We start from the raw sequence: 22,470 nt of genomic DNA, 5'->3' as shown, positions 1-22,470 counted from the left end.
ACAGGGAAGCAATGGTCTGACGTTTGCTCGTTGGATCATAGTGTGGAGGAAGGCACGATGATGTGTATTGAGACCTGTGGCTTGTTTTCTTGTGAGGTAGAGGTCAATTTAGTTTAGAAACAGGCCCTTGGGTCCACTGAGGCCGCACTAACCAGCGATCCCCATACACTACACTATCAAACACACACAAGGGACAATTTACAAATTTGAACCAAAGCCAATTAACCTACAAACCTACACGTCTTTGGAGTGTGGGAAGAAACCGGAGCACCCGGAGAAACCCCACGCTGGTCCCAGGGGGTATCACAAAATGCTGGAGTAACTCAGCAGGATTTTGTGACCTGCTGAGTTACTCCAGCATTTTGTGATCCTTCTCTCCTGAGATGCTGCCTGACCTGCTGAGTTAATCCAGCATTTTGTGAATAAATACCGTCAATTTGTACCAGCGAAACGTCACCCATTCCCTCTCTCCTAGATGCTGCCTGACCTGCTTAGTTACTCCAACATTTTGTGATACCTTCGATTTGTTCCAGCATCTGCAGTTATTTTCCTACATGTGAGCTACTGCTCTATCTACCCAGTCAGATTAGAGATACAGCATGGAAACAGGCCCTTTGGCCCATCAAGTCCGTGTCGACCAGCGATCACTCTACACTGGCAACTCTGTATACTCAGTATACTACTGCTATACACTTATACTGTATTTGAAATGCTTATCTAAGATGTATCCCTGGGGGAACGTACAAACTCCGTACAGACAGCACCTGTAGTCAGGATGGAACCCGGGTCTCCGGCGCTGTGAGGCAGCAGCTCTACCGCTGCGCCACCATGCCGCAGTTGGCCAGAGCACAACCTTTGCCAGCAGGTTTGGTGATACCAGAATTGGTTCTTCCCAAACAGAATGCTGCAAGATCAAAAGAGCAGAGGTTAGGATCATGGAAAGATCACGCTGGCCATTGTCCCACCAGCAGTTAGCAATGACCAGAACGAGGGAGAGTGCCATTAGTTTGCTGTACCTGAGTCTGCGTTGTGGAGAGTGGAATTTGCACTTGAAATCCATCTAAAACGAATTGTAATTGAAGACGTTAAGGAAAAATGCATGGAGAGTTTTGGTTTAACAAATAAACGTATCAAAACGAGAAAGGAAACAAATCAGTGAGGCTGAGCCTGACAAAAGAGACAGCCAGAAGTCCCACTGGAGAGCGGAGGAGAATTTCACGGCTGGCCTCCCTGGGAGAAAAAGTCAATACAACGATACAATGAATATAGCAAGAAAACGCTGCCGATGCCCGAAATCTGAAACGAGTGATCGAGATGGACGTGGCCTGCCCACTAGGACAGCCTCTTTGTGTTTAATTACTGATGCAAATGGCAAACCACAGTCTTTTCCATGCCCTCTGCCTGCCTGGACCTAGGCGTGACAATTCAGCTACACCAGGCATGGTGCTGCAGCGGCTAGAGCTGCTGCCTCACAGAGGCAGAGACCCGGGTCCATCCTGACTGCGGGTGCCGCCTGTACGGAGTTTGTACGTTCTCCCCGTGACCTGCGTGGGTTTTCTTCGGGATCTACTGTTTCCTCTCACATTCCAAAGATGTACAGGTTTGTCGGTTAACTGGCTCGGTACAATTGTAAATTGTCCCTAGTGTGTGTAGGATAGTGTTGATGTGCGGGGATCGCTGGTCGGTGCGGACTTGGTAGGCTGAAAGCCCTGTTTCTGTGCTGTATCTCTAAATTAAACTAAACCATATGTGCCTGGTAGATTCCCTGAGCCGCCTTGATGCTATTGTCATTGCGTAACTGCTGCCTTTCTCTCTGCTCTGACCTGACCAAAGTAGACCCACCAGACAAAGAATGGAGACCATTGGGTGCCAAGCCAGCTGGATGGTGACATTTGCATTTGTCTATGGATCTGCACTGGTTTCTGCTTCAGTCACTTACTTGCTCCGGCATGAAGTGTAGATGTGTTGTACAGGGCATTGGTGAGACCACACCTGGAGTATTGCGTACAGTTTTGGTCTCCTAATCTGAGGAAAGACATTCTTGCCATAGAGGGAGTACAGAGAAGGTTCACCAGATTGATTCCTGGGATGGCAGGACTTTCATATGAAGAAAGACTGGATAGACTCGGTTTGTACTCGCTGGAATTTAGAAGATTGAGGGGGGATCTTATAGAAACGTACAAAAGTCTTAAGGGGTTGGACAGGCTAGGTGCAGGAAGATTGTTCCCGATGTTGGGGAAGTCCAGAACAAGGCGTCACAGTTTAAGGATAAGGGGGAAGTCTTTTAGGACCGAGATGAGAAAGTTTTTTTTCACACAGAGAGTGGTGAATCTGTGGAATTCTCTGCCATAGAAGGTAGTTGAGGCCAGTTCATTGGCTATATTTAAGAGGGAGTTAGATGTGGCCCTTGTGGCTAAAGGGATCAGGGGGTATGGAGAGAAGGCAGGTACAGGATACTGAGTTGGATGATCAGCCATGATCATATTGAATGGCGGTGCAGGCTCGAAGGGCCGAATGGCCTACTCCTGCACCTATTTTCTATGTTGGAGTCCTGGTGATCATTAAAATGCGAGGATCGATACCTCTCCTGAACTAGACTTGAAAGTGACCCTGTGAAATTCCTCCTCTCTCACTGGGTTGCATCACAGCCTGGTTTGGGAACAGCTCAGCCCAAGACCAAAGAGAATTACAGAGAGTTGTGGATGTAGCCCAGTCCCTCTCTCAGACCAGACTCCCCACCATTGATGTAAGGAAGGACCTACAGATTTACACCGGAGATAGGGACTCCAGCATTTTGTGTCTATCCCCACCATTGATTCTGTCTTCACTTCATGCCACCTCGGAAAAGCAGCCAACTTAATCAAAGACTTGTCCCATCCCCCTTATTCCTCCTCCTCCCTGCTTCCATCCTGCAGAAGCTACAGAAGCTTGAAAGCGTGCACCACCAGACTTGGGAACAGCTTCTTCCCCTCTGTTATTAGGCTTCCAAATGGTGGTTCCATAAGCCAGGGTACTGTCTGATTCACCTCTACCCCATTGTGTACATTGGACATTGTCTCTGGAACTGATGTTAAGTACTATATTCTGCACTCTGTATCTTCCCCTTTGCTCTACCCATTGGACTTGAGTTTGCTTGGTGGATGTTGGGCAGATGGGTGGAGTAAGCAACAAAGAAGGGTCCAAAGAAGAGTCTCGACCCAAAACGTCACCCATTCCTTCTCTCCAGAGATGCTGCCTGTCCCGCTGATTTACTCCAACATTTTGTGTCCATCTTTGGTGTAAACCAGCATCTGCAGTTCCTTCATACTCATGATGGAGGATAATGCCAGCGTGTCGTGTAGTGGTATGGAACTTTATGTGTCACATGCATCGAGGTACAGTGAAATTCATTTTGTATACAGTTCAGAACAAGTATCACTATACAGAAGCACTCAGATACATCTTAGATAAACATTTCAAATACAGTATGTGTATAGCAGTAGTATACTGAGACAGTATACAAGTTGCCAGTGTAGAGTGATTGCTGGTCGACACGGACTTGATGGGCCAAAGGGCCTGTTTCCATGCTGTATCTCTAATCTGACTGGGTAGATAGAGCTGTAGCTCACGTGTAGGAAAATAACTGCAGATCTGGTACAAATCGAAGGTATCACAAAATGCTGCAGTAACTCAGCAGGTCAGGCAGCATCTAGGAGAGAGGGAATGGGTGACGTTTCGGGTTGAGACCCTTCTTCAGACTGATGTCAGGGGGGCGGGACAAAGAAAGGATATAGGTGGAGACAGGAAGACAGTGGGAGGGGGGGGGGGGGGAAGAGAGAGACAGAGGAACTATCTAAAGTTGGAAAAGTCAATGTTCATACCGTTGGGTTGTTAGCTGTCCAACCGAAATATGAGGGGCTGTTCCTCCAATTTGCGGTGGGCCTCACTATGGCACTGGAGGAGGCCCATGACAGAAAGGTCAGACTGGGAGTGGGAGAGGGAGTTGAAGTGATCAGCCACCGGGAGATCAGGTTGGTTAAGGGGGACCGAGCGAAGGTGTTCAGCGAAACGATCGCCGAGCCTGTGTTTGGTTTCGCCGATGTAGAGAAGTTGACATCTAGAGCAGCGGATACAATAGATGAGGTTGGAGGAGATGCACGTGAACATCTGTCTCACCTGGAAAGACTGTTTGGGTCCTTGGATGGAGTTGAGGGGGGAGGTAAAGGGACAGGTGTTGCATCTCCTGCGGTTGCAGGGGAAAGTGCCCGGGGAGGTGGTGGTTTGGGTAGGAAGGGACGAGTGGACCACGGAGTTACGGAGGGAACGGTCTCTGCGGAACGCAGAAAGGGGAGGAGATGGGAAGATGTGGCCAGTGGTGGGGTCCCGTTTTAGGTGACGGAAATGTTGGAGGATGATTTGTTGGATACGCTGGCTGATGGGGTGGAAGGTGAGAACGAGGGGGATTCTGTCCTTGTTACGAGTGGGGGGAGGGGGAGCAGGAGCGGAGCTGTGGGATATAGAGTAGGCCCTAGTGAGAGCCTCATTTATAATGGGAGAGGTGAAGCCCCGTTTCCTGAAGATTGAGGACATCTCTGATGCCCTAGTGTGAAACACCTCATCCCGGGCGCAGATGCGGCGTAGACGCAGTAGCTCACGTCATCCATTGGATGATGGCACAGGTTTGGAGGGCTGGATTGTTTCCTCCTGATCATTTGATCCCTTCAAAAGATTGCTTTCTATCAGGAAATCTCAGCTTCCTGATCAAAGGTTTCCCCTTCACTCGCTGAGAGCCATGATGTTACTTTGTGCCGCAATTGTAAGCTTGTTATTTTTAAGCTGATCAAGCTGAGACCAAGGGTTTAAATTCCCAAGGATTCCACAATTTGTATTCAGTCTCGGTGGCCTTCCCTGGTCTCTGGTGTACTCCTCCCAAAGATCCACCAGCTGAATTTGAGCCATGCGTGCTCTGGTTATAATTAAAGTTGTCGGAGTGCTACACCAATGCAGGAGAGGTTTGGGCCCAACGGGTCCAAGGCCTAGTTGTTGGTTAAAGACATTATCCTCTACGACTGTTTATTTTCTTGGGAAGATAAGTGAGGAATAAGACAAATCACTTTTATCCTATCCCAAAATACAAAGTGCTAGAATAACTCAGCGGGCCAGGCAGCATCTGTGGAGAGGATGGATAGGCGAAGTTTTGATAGGTCAGGACCCTTCTTTGTTTGCCCACTCCCTCCACAGATGCTAGTTCCTCCAGCATCTTTTTCTTCACGATTTTAGCATCTACAGTTGCTTGTCTCTCTATCCAACACTGATTTGTTTCACAGTTCCAGCAGATCTTATGTTGCTGGCATTGTGCTCAGCTGCGTAGACTAGTTTACTTTAGAGATACGGTACAGAACGGTGGCCTGGCGGTAAAGTTGCTGCCTGGGTTCCATCCTGACTAGCAGTACCGGCGTTTGTACGTTCTCCCGTGACCTGTGTGGGTTTTCTACGGGATCTCCGGTTTCTTCCCACACTCCAAAGACAGACAGGTTTGTAGGTCAATTGGCTTGGTATGATTGTAATTTGCCTCTAGTGCGTGTGTTAGTGTAAGGGGATTGCTAGTTGGCACGGACTCGTTGGGCCCAAAGTGCTTGTTTCTGTGCTGGGTCTCTGAACTAAACTAAATTAAAGATACAGTATGGAAACAGGCCCTTTGGCCCAATGTGCCCATGCCGACCACACTACTTTTACACACTAGGGGCAATTTACAGAGGCCAATTAAACTACACACCTGAAGGTAGAAAGAAAATGCTTGAGGAACTCAGCGGGTTGGGCAGCATGTCTGGAGAAAAGGAATAGGTGATGTTTTGGGTTGAAATCCTTCTCAGACCCGAAACATCATCTATTCCTTTTCTCCAGCGATGCTGCCCGACCCACTGAGTTACTCCAGCATTTTATGTCTACCACAGTTTAAACCAGCATCTGCAGTTCCTTCCTGCACATTTAACTGACAAACCCGCATGTTTTTGGGGATGTGGGAGGAATCCGAAGCACCCCACTCTCGCGAGGAGAACGTGCAAACTCCACACACAGGCAGCACCCGAGGTCGGGATCGAACCCGGGTTTTGCAGAGGGTGGCAAGAGTCTGGAGATGGAGAGATTATACCCTGTCCATGTGAGCCACCCCTTCCTTAGCAGGACCCACACAAGTTAATCTAACCATTAACCATGTCTAGAATAGGTTAATCAATCCAAAGCTGAAAGTCACAATGATTTATGTGTAGGAAAGAACTGCAGAGGCTGGTTTAAATCGTAGACACTAAATGCTGGAGTAACTCAGCAGGACAGGCAGCATCTCTGGAGAGAAGGAATGGGTGATGTTTCGGGTTGAGACCCTTCTTCAGACTGATATCGGGGGAGTGGGCAGTACAGAGATAATATGTAGTCAGAGACAGTAAGACTGGTTGGAGAACTGGGAAGGGGGAGGGAATGGAGAGAGGGAAAGCAAGGATTGCTTAAGTTAGAGAAGTCAATGTCCATACCGCTGGGGTGTAAGCTACCCAAGCGAAATATGAGTGCTATTCCTCCAATTTGTGCTGGGCCTCACTCTGCCAACGGAGGAGGCCCAGGACAGAAAGGTCGGTGTGGGAATGGGAGGGGGAGTTAAAGTGTTGAGCAACCTGAAGATCAGGTAGGTTTAGGCAGACTGAGCAGAGGTGTTCAGTGAAACGATCGCCGAGCCTGCACTTGGTATCGCCAATATACAGTAGTCCACACTTGGAACAGTTGGACACAGTGGTTGAGGTTGGAGGGGGTGCAAGTGAACCCCTGCCTCACCTGAACAGACAGTCGGGGTTTTTGGACGGAGTCGAGGGGGGGTGGGGGTATAGGGACCTGTGTTGCATCTCCTGCGGTTGCAGGGGAAGGTACCTGGGGATGGGGTGGTTTGGGTGGGAAGGGATGAGTTGACTAGGGAGTTGCGGAGGGAATGGTCTCTGCGGAAAGGGGTGGAGGTGGGAAGATGTGGCTAGTAGTGTGATCCCGTTGGACAATGATTTAGTTTAGTTCATTGTCACAGGTAGAGTGAAAAGCTTTTGTTACGTGATAACCAGTCAGCGGAAAGACATTACATGATTACAATCGAGCCGTCCACAGTGTACAGATACATGATAAAAGGAATAACATTTCATGCAAGGTAAAATCCGATCATAGATAGCCAGAGGTATTTATTCACAAAATGCTGGAGTAACTCAGCAGGTCAGGCAGCATCTCGGGAGAGAAGGAATGGGTGACGTTTCGGGTCGAGACCCATCTTCAGACTGATGTCAGGGGGGCGGGACAAAGGAAGGATACAAGAAGATAGAGGGAGATCTGGGAAGGGGGAGGGGAAGAGAGGGACAGAGGAACTAACTAAAGTTGGAGAAGTCAATGTTCATACCACTGGGCTGCAAGCTGCCCAAGCGAAATATGAGGTGCTGTTCCTCCAATTTCCAGTGGGCCTCACTATGGCACTGGAGGAGGCCCATGACAGAAAGGTCAGACTGGGAATGGGAGGAGGAGTTGAAGTGCTCAGCCACCGACCGGGAGATCAGGTTGGTTAACGCGGACCGAGCGCAGGTGTTAAGCGAAGCGATCGCCGAGCCTGCGTTTGGTTTCGCCGATGTAAATAAGTTGACATCTGGAACAGCGGATGCAATAGATGAGGTTGGAGGAGGTGCAGGTGAACCTCTGTCTCACCTGGAAAGACTGTTTGGGTCCTTGGATGGAGTTGAAGGGGGAGGTAAAGGGACAGGTGTTGCATCTCGTGCGGTTGCAGGGGAAAGTGCCCGGGGAGGAGGTCGTTTGGGTGGGAAAAGACGAGTGGACCAGGGAGTTACGGAGGGAACGGTCTCTGCGGAACGCAGGTAGGGGAGTGGATGGGAAGATATGGCCTGTGGTGGGATCCCGTTGTAGGTGATGGAAATGTTTTGTCTGTGGTGGTGTGGTGTAGCCAGAGGGTCTCCCGTGAGGTAGATAGGTCAGAACTACTCTCTTGTTGGTGGGATGGTTAAGGTGCCTGATAACATCTGGGACAGAAGGTAGTTGAGGCCAGTTCATTGGCTATATTTAAGAGGGAGTTAGATGTGGCCCTTATGGCTAAAGGGATCAGGGGGTATGGAGACAAGGCAGGTACAGGTTACTGAGCTGGATGATCAGCCATGATCATATTGAATGGCGGTGCTGGCTCGGAGGGCCGAATGGCCTACTCCTGCACCTATTTTCTATGTTTCTAAACTCCCTGAATCTGGAGGTGTGCGTTTTCACACTTCTGTACCTCTTGCCTGATGGGAGAGGGGAGAAGAGGGAGTGACCGGGGTGAGAGTGGTCCTTGATTATGCTGCTGGCCTTGCCGAGGCAGCGTGAGGTGTAGATGGAGTCAGTGGAAGGGAGGTTGGTTTGTGTGATGGTCTGGGCTGCTGGCCTTGCTGAGGCAACGTGAGGTGTAGATGGAGTCAGTGGAAGGGAGGTCGGTTTGTGTGACGGTCTGGGCTGCTGGCCTTGCCGAGGCAGCGTGAGGTGTAGATGGAGTCGGTGGAAGGGAGGTTAGTTTGTGTGACGGTCTGGGCTGCTGGCCTTGCCAAGGCAGCGTGAGGTGTAGATGGAGTCGGTGGAAGGGAGGTTAGTTTGTGTGATGGTCTGGGCTGGGTCCACAATTCTCTTGCGGGTCTTGGATGGAGCTGTTCCCAAACCAGGCTGTAACGCAGGCCGATAAAATGCATTCCAGGGCGCATCTGTAGAAGTTGGTGTGAGATGTTGAGGACATGTAAGTAAGGAAGTAGAGGTGTTGGTGTGCTTTCTTGTATGCAATAAAGCCGCTCCTTCCAGCAGAGTTGGCCTCACAATCACACTGGGTTTTGTTTTGCTCCCTTGTAGTTTAAAGATGAAATATCCAAACGGTTCAAAGCGAAGCAGGAGCAGCTGGTGCTTATCTTTGCTGGGAAGATCCTGAAGGATGGTGACACGCTCAGTCAACACGGCATAAAGGATGGCCTCACCGTGCACTTGGTAATAAAGACAGCGCAGAGGTAAGTGCTTGCCCGTGCTGCTTCAGCTCCCTGATCCGCCTCTGGTACTTTCCCCTGCAACCGCAGGAGATGCAACACCTGTCCCTCTACCTCCCACCCTCGACTCCGTCCACGGTCCCCAACAGTCTTTCCAGGTGAGGCAGAGGTTCGCTTGCACCTCCTCCAACATCATCTACTGCATCTGCTGTTCCAGGTGTGGATTCCTGTACATCGGCGAGACCAAGTGCAGGCTCGGCGATCGTTTTGCTGAACACCTCCGCTCAGTCCGCCTAAACCTACATTGTGTTGCGTGGCTGATCAAATGCCCTGGTCACCTGCGGTCAGTTGACAAGTTCAATCCTGCCTGGTTTTACATGAGGACAATGCGTTTGCGAACTGCTTGTTGAATCTGATCCATAGATTGTGTATCTGTTGGGGCACAGCTGCCGCTAGCATTAACATGACACGGCAGAAACAAATGGAAAATGTTGTTGATAACAATTAGCAGAGGTAAGGTACTGACGTGCATGTTATAACTGGGTATGGATCGTGAGGCAGCCTGTGAATGTCAATTCCCCTTCAGTTTAGTTTAGTTTATTATTGTCATGTGTATCGAGGTACAGTAAAAAACTTTTCTGGTGCGTGCTATCAAGTCAACGAAAAGATTAAACATGATTACAATCAAGCCGAAGGTAGACACAGAATGTTGGAGTAATTCAGCAGGACAGGCAGCATCTCTGGAGAGGAGGAATGGGCAACGTTTCAGGTCGAGATCTTCCAGCACTGTGCCTACCTTCGATTTAAACCAGCATCTGCAGTTCTTTCCTACACATTACAATTAAGCCATCCACAGTGTACAGATACAAGATAAAGGGAATAACATTTAGTGCAAGGTAAAGTCCAATTAAAGATAGTTCGAAGGTCTCCAATAGGTTAGATGGGAGGTCAGGGCCACTCTCTAGTTGGTGAGAGGACGGTCCAGTTGCCTGTTAACAGTTAACAGTTAACAGTTAGGAAGAAACTTTTTCAAACTTCTGTACTTCAGCCTTTCTGATCAACTTCCCCATTCCTTTCCCAAAGGAAAGTGTAGAATTCTTCTGTCGGGTCTTGGCCCCAGCAATCTGCAACAAGATGTCTTTGGTTGCCTTTTCTTGCTGCAACATTAATCTGGAAAGGACGCAGAAAATTTACAAGATGGTTGCCAGGACTTGAGAGGCTGAGCTACGAGAAGAGGTTGGACAGGTGCGGGCTTTATTCATTGCAGCGCAGAAGGCGAAGGGGTGATCGTATGGAGGTATAGAAAATGATGAGGGGATTATGTGGGGTAAATGCACACTTTTACGCCAGGGAAAAGTCCCCAGATGGCGCAGTGGTTGAGCTGCTGCCTTACAGCGCCAGAGACCCGGATTCGATCATGACCACGGGCGCTGTCGTCTGTACACAGTTGGTACATTCCCCCTGTGACCGTGAGGGTTTTCTCTGGGTGTTCTGATTTCCTCTCACACTCTAAAACTGTTCAGGTTTGTAGGTTAGTTGGCTTTGATAAAATTGAAAATATTCCCTAGTGTGTAGAATAGTGTTGGTGTGCGGGGTGATTGCTGGTTGGCGTGGACTCGGTGAGCTTGTTTCTGCGCTGTATCTCTAAAGTCTAAAAGTCGAGGAATCAAGAACTATAGGTGACATGTTTAAGGTGTGAGGGGCAAAATGAAATAGGAACCCGAGAGGCAAACCTTTCCACAGAGGATGGTGGGTATATGGAATGTGCTGCCAGAGGAGGTAGTTGAGGCAGGTTCAATAACAATAAAGGACACTTGGGCAGGTACATGGATTGGAAAGGTTTAGAGGGATATGGGCTAAACACAAGGAAAAAGGGGCTACCTTAGATGGGACATCTTGGTCAGCATTGACGAGTTGGGCCAAAGGGCCTGTTTCTGTGCTGTATGACCCATTGTGACCATCTGTTTGTGAGCCTGCTAACTCAGCACCTGCCACCTCTGGACCTTCTATCCCAAGTCGTGCTTTAGTTCCTGAGGACCCATGAATTGGTTCCTTCAGCCCAACTTTGTGCGCGTGTGTGTTGGAGATCATCCTGCCCTTCGGCTTAGCTTTGTGTGTCTTAATGAGTTTATTGTGTCACCTGAAAGGAAGCAGCATCTCCAGGAGATCTGAACGGAGGGCGTCAGATATCCTCGCCGATCTACACTGCACTTCCACACAGCTGTGGTGCAGGATGTTACCCCTGTCCTTGTACTCCACCACCCCCTCCACCTCCTTCCACACCCTTTGTGCATTCCTGCTTTATGCTGCAGACTCATTTGCACTAATAATGGAGGATCTTTCCCCTATCCCCCATGGTGTTGATGGCCGAAATCCAAGTTGGCATTCTTTGCTGTAGGTGACATCCAGGTAAAGATTTAAGCAACTGCAGATGTTGGAATTATGAGTAGAAACAGCAGACCTGGGTAGTGTGGGGAGAGGATGATTAAACTCATGGGAAAGTCCATGACCAGAAGGCTCAGCATCAGAATAAAAGGACGTAGCTTTAGGAAGGAGATGAGGAGCGAATTTCTTTAGTCAGAGGGTGATGAATGTGCGGAATTCATAGAAACAAAGAAACATGGAAAATAGGTGCAGGAGGAGGCCATTTAGCCCTTCGAGCCAGCCCCGCCATTCGTGTGATCATGGCTGATCATCCATAATCAGTAACCCATGCCTGCCTTCTCCCCATATCCCTTGATTCCACTAGCCCCTAGAGCTCTATATAACTCTCATTAACCTCATGAACCTACGCTGCACGGCCTCAATAACAAGGATGTCCTTCCTCATTCATTGCACAGAAGGCTGTGAAGGCCAAGTCAATGGATATTTTTAAGGCATAGATAGATTCTTGATTAGTACGGGTGTCAGGTGCTATGGGGAGAAGGCAGGAGAATGGGGGGAGAGATAGATCAGCCATGATTGAATGGCGGAGTAGACTTGATGGGCTGAATGGCCTAATTCTGCTCCTATCACATATGAACTCAGCAGGTCAGGCCGCATCTATGGAGCGAATGGGCATTTTGAATCCCTTTATCAGACCCTTCAGGTGAGGGTGGTTTGATTGGTAGTGGGTGGAGCCAGTGACAATGGTCAGGGCTGGAAAAAGAGACCTGTCAGAAAAGAAAAGAGGGAGTGAAATGTAAAGCCAGAGGAAGGGATAATGGTGCAAGGGGACTGGGAGTGAGGAGGGTCAATGGGGAAATGAGGGTCTTGGGGGTGATAGATGAGTTTACAGAGCAGGGGAAAGGAGGGGACTGAAGATTTGAGACAGCCAAATGCTGGAAAAGGAATCTTACTTTTAAGTCTCAAGTACGCAGGGACAAATGTTATTAACTGCAGCATGCTTGTACAAGCAAGATGTATGGCAGTGTTAAAACTTCCTGGCAGCCCTTCTGTTAAAAACAAGAACGGTGCTTTTTAAAAAAATGTTTGTTGCACCTTCGTTCTCCCTCTGGACTGTTATAATTGATGTTTACCCTTGCTGTAATTTCCCCCGACAGTTCTGGCTTTCTGTTAACAAGCAGGCCACTGCAGGGCTTACAACAGTACGTAGCTTGTATCTAGTTTAGTTTAGAGATACAGCTTGGAAACAGGCCCTTCGGCCCACAGAGTCCGCACCGACCAGCGAGCCCTGCAAATTAACACTATCCTACACACACGAGGGACAATTTTTAAGAAAATAACTGCAGATGCTGGTACAAATCGAAGGTATTTATTCAGCATCTCAGGAGAGAAAGAATGGGCGACGTTTCGGGTCGAGACCCTTCTTCAGACTGATGTCAGGGGGGCGGGACAAAGGAGGCCCATTCCTTCTCTCCTGAGATGCTGCCTGACCTGCTGAGTTACCCCAGCATTTTGTGAATAAAGCCAATTAACCTACAGACCTGTACATCTTTGGAGTGTGGGAGGAAACCGAAGATCTCTGAGAAAACCCACTTAGTCACGGGGAGAACGTGCAAACTCCGCACAGATAGAATCTGGGTCTCAAGCGCTGTAAAACAGCAGCTCTACTGCTGTGCCACCGTTTCTGCTGCTTAAGTCAACACCTTTGCAATGGCTCCCTGTCCTCTCTCACATCGCCCCTCCCAGCATACGCAGAAGGGAGAGGATGTTGACAGATTGGTGCACCATCGAGGCTAACCCTGACCTTCCCATCCATGCTGACTTGAACAATCCGCCCAACATGCTTCTGAAGTCCCGCAAACCCTTCTGGTCATCAGCCAAATCCCTGGAAGACTTTGACCCCAAGACTGAGTGGCGCAGAGCCTGGAAAGATGCCAACACCAACAACGGAGAGGTGATCACAGACCCCACAGTGAAACCACCGGGATTTGACCTCCATCACAAGCAATGGCTAACCCTGAACAGGATCTGCACCCTCCATGCAAGAACAGCCCATCACCTGCACACGTGGAGTATGACAGACAAACAGCCCTGCTTGCCACTGCGGATATCCAGACCAGACCATCCCACACATGGTGAATGACTGCTCACTGAGGCTTGTCCCTGGTGGCATCAAGGCCACCCACCCAGCACCTGATGCTGCCCTGGCCTGGATGTCTACCCTTGACCTACAACTTATGGCTGTGCACGCCACACGCAAGAAGAAGAAGTGGCTGCAGGAAGCATCAGCACCAAATCTTTCTCCATTAAAAGTTCATAATTTCACTGGAGCAGAATTAGGCCATTCGGCCCATCAAGTCTACTCTGCCATTCAATCATGGCCGATCTATCTTTACAGAGTCATAGTGGAAACACGCCCTTTGACCCAACTTGCTCACACTGGCCAATGTGTCCCAGCTACACTAGTCCCACCTGCCTGGTCCATAACCCTCGAAACCTGTCCTATCCATGTACATGTCTAACTGTCTGAAACGTTGGAATAGTCCCAGCCTCAACTATCTCCTCTGGCAGCTTGTTCCATCCACCCACCACCCTTTGTGTGAAAAAGTTACCCCTCAGATTCCTATTAATTATTTTCCCCTTGAACCTGTGTCCTCTGGTCCTCGATTTCCCTACACTGGGCAAGAGATTCTGTGCATTTACTTCTGAGCCCCATTCTCTTGCCTTCACCTCATAACTCCTGACACCCGTACTAATCAATAATCAATCTATCTCTGCCTTAAAACTATCCACTGACTTGGCCTCCCCAGCCTTCTGTGGCAAAGAATTCCACAGATTCACCGCCCTCTGACTAAAGAAATTCCTCCTCATCTCCTTCCTGAAGGAACGTTCTTCTAGCTGTCAGTATTGCTAGGTCCCTCAGCTACACCATGCACTGCCAAATGTGTTCCACAGCTAGTTTACCAGATGATCAGACAATCTTCACTATGGAAGGGTCAAGTCTCATTCTGCAAACGAGCGCAAAATCCAGGCTGCAGATGCAGGTTTGAATTGAGATATGCATAAGGGTGGGCACGGCCGTGGAGTTGCTCCCTTACAACGCCAAAGACCCAAACCTCGACCCAAAGTTCGATCCCGACCTCGGGTGCTGTCTGTACGGAGTTTGTACATTCTACCTGTGACCGTGTGGGCTTTCTCTGGTTGCTCTGGTTTCCACCCATACTCCAAAGACATGTTGGCTTGGTGAATTGTCCTCAGTGTGTAGGATAGTGTTCGTGTGCAGAGATCACTGGTTGGAGTGGACTAGGTGGGCCGAAGGGCCTGTTTATCCGCTGTATCTAAAGCAAACAAAACCAAAGATGCATTTGTTTTACATGAGTGGCAAAATTGCATTCTGTATCTCACTGAAATTAGACCGGAGATAACATTTTAAATTGTCTTAAGTACAGCCCACAGATTCTGTTCAATTTTGATTGAGAAGGCTAATAAAATATCACCAATGTCACTGAACAATCTCGTTATTCTGCTTTTGAAGTGTTTTAAAACATTTCCTACTCATTGTGCCATACGATTATATTACATGAAAACAGGCCCTTCGGCCCATCTTGCCCATCCATGCTGACCAAGTTGGCATACTGTGCTAGTCCCATTTGCCTGCATTTGACCCACATCCCTCCAAAACCCTTCTGATCCATACATCTTCCTAGGTATCTTTTAAGCGTCGTGATTGTACCTGCTTCAATCGCTTCCTCTGGCAGCTCATTCCTGATGCGGGCCACTCAATGAGTGAAAATGCTGACCCTGAGGTCCCAGTTAAATATTTCTCCTCTCACCCTAATCCCGTGCCCTCTAGATTTAGAATCCTCTACCTCGTGGGGGAAAAGTGCGAGCCGTTCTGAAGAATGAACTGGCAGGCAAGCTGTGCATTACACCTGCCGTAATAATTCTTGGTGGCTCTGTCCAATACTGTAGGTGTGTAGTGAAGCATATTGCTGTTAATACCTGATCCTACTGCTCATGATGTCAACTCTACCCCTCCTGTAGCTCCTGACATTATACCTTGTTGTCGGGATAGATCCAAAGCTCTTCCATGGTTATTCACTTACCCTTTTGGCGGATGTTGGTGAAACAATATATTAGCTGTCCACGCGCTGGGTTTGCCCTCTGTCTTTTGTTTAGTTTTCGACACAAGCCCTCCGGCCCACCAAGTACGTGCCGACCAGCCATCCGAGCACAATCACTGCCCCTGCACACACTGGGGACAATTTACAATTTTACCAAGCCAGTTAGCCTTCAAACCTCCACGTCTGTGGAGTGCGGGAGGAAACCTGAGCACCCGGAGAAAACCCACGCAGGTCACGGGGAAAATGTGCAAACTTCTTACAGACAGCACCCGTAGTCAGGATGGAACCCGGGTCTCTGGCGCTGTGAGGCAGCAACTCTACCGCTGCACCACCGTGCCACCCTCAAAATTCTCTCTAAACACATGAACGTCGATCTGTTTCGCATTATCCCCGAGTGTCATTCAAGCACAAGGGGATAGATAATGTCACACAGTTGTTAGGTGCTCAGAGGGCAACAGGTCCAAGGGAGTAGAACGACGTTCTTGGGCTGCTCTTTGTGATGGGACAGTTGCCTTTATTTGATGATGCTCTTTGGCAAAGGGTTTCCATCTACTTGCCTGCTGAGGATGGGAGGGAGGGAAAGACGATCTGTGTTCGACTGCTTGCTGCTGGTGCTTCGTCAGTGCTCAATTACTGCAGATCTATGTCTGAAGACTAGTCCTCCCCTGTCTATGTTCCCAGGCAATGCTGCCTAACCCACTGCGTTACTCCAGCACCTTGTGTTTTGTTGGAAAACCAGCATCTGCAGATCCTTGTGCCTACCTATGAATATCTTTGTCATTTTGTATTAGAGTTATAGAGTGATACAGTGTGGAAACAGGCCCATCGGCCCAACTTGCCCACACCGGCCAACATGTCCCAGCTACACTAGTCCCACCTGGCAGCATTTGGTCCCTATCCCTCCAAACCTGTCCTATCCATGTACCTGTCTAACTGTTTCTTAAATGTTGGGATAGTCCCTGCCTCAACTACCTCCTCTGGCAGCTTGTTCCATACACCCACCACCCTCTGTGTGTTAAAAAGTTACCCCTCACGTTTCTTTTAAATCTTTCCCCTTTCATCTTAAAACTAGGTCCTCTGGTTCTTGATTCCTCTAATCTGGGCAAGAGACTATGCGTCTACCCGATCTATTCCTCTCATGATTTTGTACACCTCTATAAGATCGCCCCTTATCCTCCTGTGCTACAAGGAACAGAGTCCTAGCCTGTTCTACCTCTCCCTGTAGCTCAGGCCCTCAAGTCCTGGCAACATCCTTGTAAATCCTCTCTGCCCCCTTGTGTAGGAAGGAACTGCAGATGCTGGTTTAAACTGAAGATGGACACAGAATGCTGGAGTAACGCAGTGGGACAGGCAGCATCTCTGGATAGAAGGAATGGGTGACGTGACCCTATGTGTCACCCATTCCTTCTCTCCAGAGGTGCTGCCTGTCCCACTGAGTTACTCTAGCATCTTGTGTCTATTCTCTGTACCCATTCCAGCTTGACAATATCTTTCCTATAAAACTATAGAACTGAACACAATACTCTAAATGCAGCCTCACCAACGTCTTATACAACTGTAACATGGCCTCCCAACTTCTATACCTAATACTCTGACTAATGGAGGTCAATGTGCCAAAAGGCTTTTTGGCCACCCGATCTACCTGCGATGCCACTGTCAAGGAACTATGTACCTGTACTCCTAACTTCCTCTGACAGATGCAAAAGGCTGGAGTAACTCATAAGGTCAGGCAACATCTGTGGAGCAAAGGAACAGGTAATGTTTTGGGTCAAGACCCTTCTTCACAGTGTCTGGGGAAAAGGAAACGAGAGATATTGGACAAATTAGTTTAGTTTATTATTAAAAGTGTAAGAAAATAAGTGCAGATGCTGGTACAAATCGACGGTATTTATTCACAAAATGCTGGAGTAACTCAGCAGGTCAGGCAGCATCTCAGGAGAGAAGGAATGGGTGACGTTTCAGGTCGAGACCCTTCTTCAGTCTGGGTCTGAAGAAGGGTCTCGACCCGAGACTGAAGAAGGGTCTCGACCCGAAACGTCACCCATTCCTTCTCTCCTGTGATGCTGCCTGACCTGCTGAGTTACTCCAGCATTTTGTGAATAAATACCTTAGTTTATTAGTAAAGCGCATACAGTGAAAAGCTTTTGCTGCATGCTGTCCAGTCAGCGGAAAGACTATACACGATTACCGCCGAGCCGTCCACAGTGTACAGATATGGGATAATGGGAATAACGTTTAGTGCAAGGTAAAGTCCCATTAAAGATAGTCAGAGGGTCTCCAATGAGCGTCTCCAAGTGTCTTTTAGATGTTGTATTTGTAGCCAGCTGTACCACCTCCTCTGAAGTATCCTCCTAACCCTTTACTCAGGGATTCATTTAATCCCAGCTGGCATTTACCTGCTTTTTTCCCCTTGTTGAACGTCTTTTGTCTTCCAGGTTTCCCAAATCTTGCCTTTACTCTGAACAGGAACATTCTGGCTGTGCAACCACCCTATCTCACTTTTCAAAGCCTCCCACACACCAGGCATCTCGTTACCTGCAAATAGCCTTCCCCAGTTTAGCGGCACGGTAGTGCAGCGGTAGAGTTGCTGCCTCACAGCGCCAGAGACCCGGCTTCCATCCTGACTACGGGTGCTGTCGGTACTTTCTCCCTGTGACCACGTGGGTTTTCCCCAGGTGCTCCGGTTTCTTCCCACATTCCAAAGTTCAATTGGCTTTGGTAAAGATTGCAAATCGCCCCGAGTGCAGCATTTCTGGGGAACATGGGATAGTTGATGTTTTGGGTTGAGACCCTTCTTCAGACTGGAAGAAATCATAAATTTACGGCTTTTGTATCATATCCAGTTTAATGACATTCTTCCTGAAGCAGGCCAATGAGAACTGTACACAACGAGAAAGTTACTCCAAATGTGGCCTTGTCAGTATCTTGTACAGCTGTAACATGATGTCCCACCTCCTGTACACAAAACCCTGACCCATGAAGGCAAGCATGCCAGACCTGCCTACCTTCTTCACCACCCTGCCTACTTGTGCCGCGGTTTCATGGAACCGTCTTCCTGCAGCCCTCCGTCTCTCTGTTTCACGGCACTCTCCATTCACATCCAAACAGTTAATAGAAATAATCAGCAGCAGTGTGCCCAGCACCAACCACTTGGTACAGTGTACTAGAATAACAGTGCGTCAGGCAGCATCTATGGAGAAAAAGGATGAGTGATGTTTCGGATCGGGATTCTTCTTCAGACTCAGAATGTAAAAGGGTCCTGCCCTGAATAGTCGCCCATCCTTTTTCTCCAGAGATGCTGCCTGACCTGCTGAGTTACTCCAGCACTTTGTGTCTCTCTTCAGTATATGCTAGCAACTGCAGTTCCTTTTTCTGAAAAGCAAACCTGTTTTACAACGAATAGAACGGTGGTCATTGCTTCCACACACACACTTGCCCTGTGTCCTGCCTTGTTGCTTGTTCCCGAAACTTCTCCCTTCTCCCTGAAACTTTTTGAGTATTCAGGTCTACTGCTATCTTTAACAAATTATTCTCGTTTTTGTTTGAATACTTTCCTTGATACTTGTGAGCTATGAATAGTTCATCTTTCTAGTTTAGTTTAGAGATACACTGCGGAAACAGGCCCTTTGGCCGACGGGGCCCGTGCTGAACAGCGATCTCTGCACACTAGCACTATCCTGCACACACTAGGGGCAATTTAAAAAGAAAATGTAGTCAATTTACCTACATACCTGTATATCTTTTGAGTTTAGTTTAGTTTAGTTTTGAGATACTGCGTGGAAACAGGCCCTTCGGCCCACCGGGCCCGAGCCGACCAGCGATCCCCACACATTAACACTATCCTATACGCACTAGGGACAATTTTTACATTTACCAATCCAATTAACCTACATACCCATACGTCTTTAGAGTGTGTGAGGAGACCGAAGATCTCAGAGAAAACCCACGTGGTCATGGGGAGAACGTACAAACTCCGTACAGACAGCACCCGTCATCGGGATGGAACCCGGGTCTCCGGTGCTGCAAGCGCTGTTTGGCAGCAACTCTACCGCTGCACTACCGTGCCGCCCTGTTGGAAAGTGCTGGGATGAATTTCTGCAGAGCATTATTAAATAAGCTTTAAATAGCTGTCACCGCTCACCTGACCTTTCCTTCAGCCTATTTCCCCAGTCCCTGGTGAATAACCACCCGCATACCTTTAATTATCCTTGTTTAAGTTAAACGCGCTGGGATTTGGACCCGAGGGAATTCTGTCACATTGCGTTCACTACTCCCAGGAGGATCCTTTGCTGCACGATCTCTTTTAATCTCGCCTCATTGCCTCAGCAAGGCCACCAGCATAATCAAGGACCAGTCTCGACCCGGCCACTCCATCTTCTCCCAGTGGGCAAGAGGTACAGAAGTATGAAAGCCCCTGAGCTTTAGAGAGAGGTTCAGCAGGCTAGGATTCTATTCCTTGGAGGACATGAGGGTGAGGGGTGATCGTATAGAAGTGTACAAGATCATGAGAGGAATAGAGCGGGTAGACGCACAGTCTCTTGCCCAGAGTAGGGGAATCGAGAACTAGGGGACATGGGTTTCAGGTGAAGGGAGAAAGATTTCATAGGAACCTGAGGGGTAACCTTTTCATGCAAAGGGTTGTAGGTGTATGGGACGAGCTGCCGGAGGAGGTAGTTGAGGGACTATCGCAACTTTTAAGAAACATTTGGACAGGTACATGGTTCGGACAGGTTTGGAGGGAAATGGGCCACATGCAGGTAGGTGGGTCTAGTGTAGATGGGACATGTTTGCCGTTGTGGGCAAGTTAGGCCAAAGGGCCTGTTTCCATGCTGTATCACTCTATGATTCTTAAATTGGTGTATGGGCGGTAGAGTTGCTGTCTTACAGCGCCAGAGACCCAGACACCAATCCTGACTCCCGGTGTTCACAAGTCATAGGAGTAGAATTAAGCCATTCGGTCCATCGTGTCTACACCACCATTCAATCATGGCTGATCTCTGCCTCCTAATCCCACTTTCCTGCCTTCTCCCCATAACCCATGACACCCATTCTAATCAAGAATTTGTCTATCTCTGCCTTAAAGGTATCCACTGACTTGGCCTCCACAGCCCTCTGTGGCAATGAGTTCCACAGATTAACTACCCTCCGACGAAAGAAGTTCCTCCTCACCTCCTTTCTAAAAGAGCGTCCTTTAATTCTGAGGCAATGACATTTGGTCCTGGACTCTCCCACCAGTGGAAACATCCTTTCCACATCCACGTTATCTATGCCTTTCATTATTCTGCAAGTTTCAATGAGGCCCCCCCACAACTTTCTAAACTCCAGCGAGTGCAGGCCTAGTGCTGTCAAACGTTCACCCATTTATTCCTAACCCACTGTTGTCTGTACAGTGTTTGTACGTTCTCCCTGTGACCGTGTGGGTGTTCTCTGGGTGCTCCAGTTTCTCCCACATTCCAAAGACGTGCGGGTTTGTAGGTTATTTGGCATCTGTAAGTTGCAAAATAGTCCCTAGCGTAGGGGTGATCGCTGGTTGGTGTGGACTCGGTGGGCTGAAGGGCCTGTTTCCGCGCTGTCTCTCTACACTAAACTAGTGTGGGAATGGGTGATCATTAGTGATCATTGGGCTGAAGGGCCTGTTTCCGCGCTGTCTCTCTACACTAAACTAGTGTGGGAATGGGTGATCATTAGTGATCATTGGGCTGAAGGGCCTGTTTCCGCGCTGTCTCTCTACACTAAACTAGTGTGGGAATGGGTGATCATTAGTGATCATTGGGCTGAAGGGCCTGTTTCCGTGCTGCTCGTGTATAGGAATTGCTAGTCGGCGCGGACTTTGCACTGTATCTCTAAACTCTAGAACTGTAGAAGGATGAGAGGAGATCTTATCGAAACGTATAAGTTCATTAAGGGGTTGGACACGTTAGAGGCAGGAAACATGTTCCCAATGTTGGGGGAGTCCAGAACAAGGGGCCACAGTTTAAGAATAAGGAGTAGGCCATTTAGAACGGAGATGAGGAAAAGCTTTTTCAGTCAGAGAGTTGTGAATCTGTGGAATTCTCTGCCTCAGAAGGCAGTGGAGGACAATTGTCTGAATGCATTCAAGAGAGAGCTAGATAGAGCTCTTAAGGATAGCGGAGTCAGGGGGTATGGGGAGAAGGCAGGAACGGGGTACTGATTGAGAATGATCAGCCATGATCACATTGAATGACGGTGCTGGCTCGAAGGGCCGAATGGCCTCCTCCTGCACCTATTGTCCGTTGTCCATTGTCTAGATGGGGAATGGGTCAATTTGCCATGTGGGACTGGAACCTTTTCCAGCCAAGGTTTGCTTCCTATTCGTATTCCCTCTCTCACGACGTGGATTTGTGCCTTGCGTCATCAGGCTTCCCGTACGAGCCAGGGACGGGGTGAAGTGTTACTGCTGGTTGGGCACGTGCTTGGTGGGTTGCCCGTGACCCTCTCGTTGCTGACTCACTGTTCGCTTGCCCCGCCAGGGTCCCGGACTCCGCCACGCAGCCGTCGACGTCCGCCAGCGCTACCAGCGCGGAGGAAACGGCCACGAGGCCGGAGCAGCCCGCCGCCGCAGTCACCAGCACGAGCGGCGGGGCCAGCACCACAACCCCAGCCGGACCACCCCCATCCTCGCAGTCTGTCTTGTGTAAGTGTGGCCCATGCACTGCGCGCGGCCTGCCAACGACGCACAGGCCTGTGGGAAGGGACTGCTGGTTTAAATGGAAGATAGACACAAAATGCCCAAGTAGCTCAGCGGGCGGGACAGGCAGCATCTCTTGAGGGAAGGAATGGGTGACCCTTCTTCAGACCGATGTCAGGGGAGAAGGAGGTACATAGATCAGGGAGAAAGGGAATCAAGATCAAGGAAAATGTAGAATAGATCATTGTTGGGTGGGAGAAGGCAACAACAAAGCAAACATAGATGAAATGTAGTCGGAGGCAGCAGG

General features: G+C 48.9%; 1 protein-coding gene across 1 annotated transcript in view; it reads left to right on the top strand.

The window, feature by feature from the left end:
- Positions 1–22,470, top strand: part of ubqln4 (ubiquilin 4) — a 100,599-nt gene that overhangs the window by 22,296 nt on the left and 55,833 nt on the right. The window contains exons 2-3 of the mRNA XM_078431902.1: positions 8,878–9,029; positions 22,006–22,169. Coding sequence (XP_078288028.1) covers positions 8,878–9,029; positions 22,006–22,169 — 316 coding nt within the window. The remainder of the gene's footprint in view (positions 1–8,877; positions 9,030–22,005; positions 22,170–22,470) is intronic.

The sequence above is a fragment of the Rhinoraja longicauda genome, chromosome 44, assembly GCF_053455715.1.
Source record: "Rhinoraja longicauda isolate Sanriku21f chromosome 44, sRhiLon1.1, whole genome shotgun sequence".
NCBI lineage: Eukaryota > Metazoa > Chordata > Chondrichthyes > Rajiformes > Arhynchobatidae > Rhinoraja > Rhinoraja longicauda.
The sequence above is the reverse complement of the archived record's forward strand: the minus strand, read 5'-3'. Positions and strand labels throughout refer to the sequence as shown.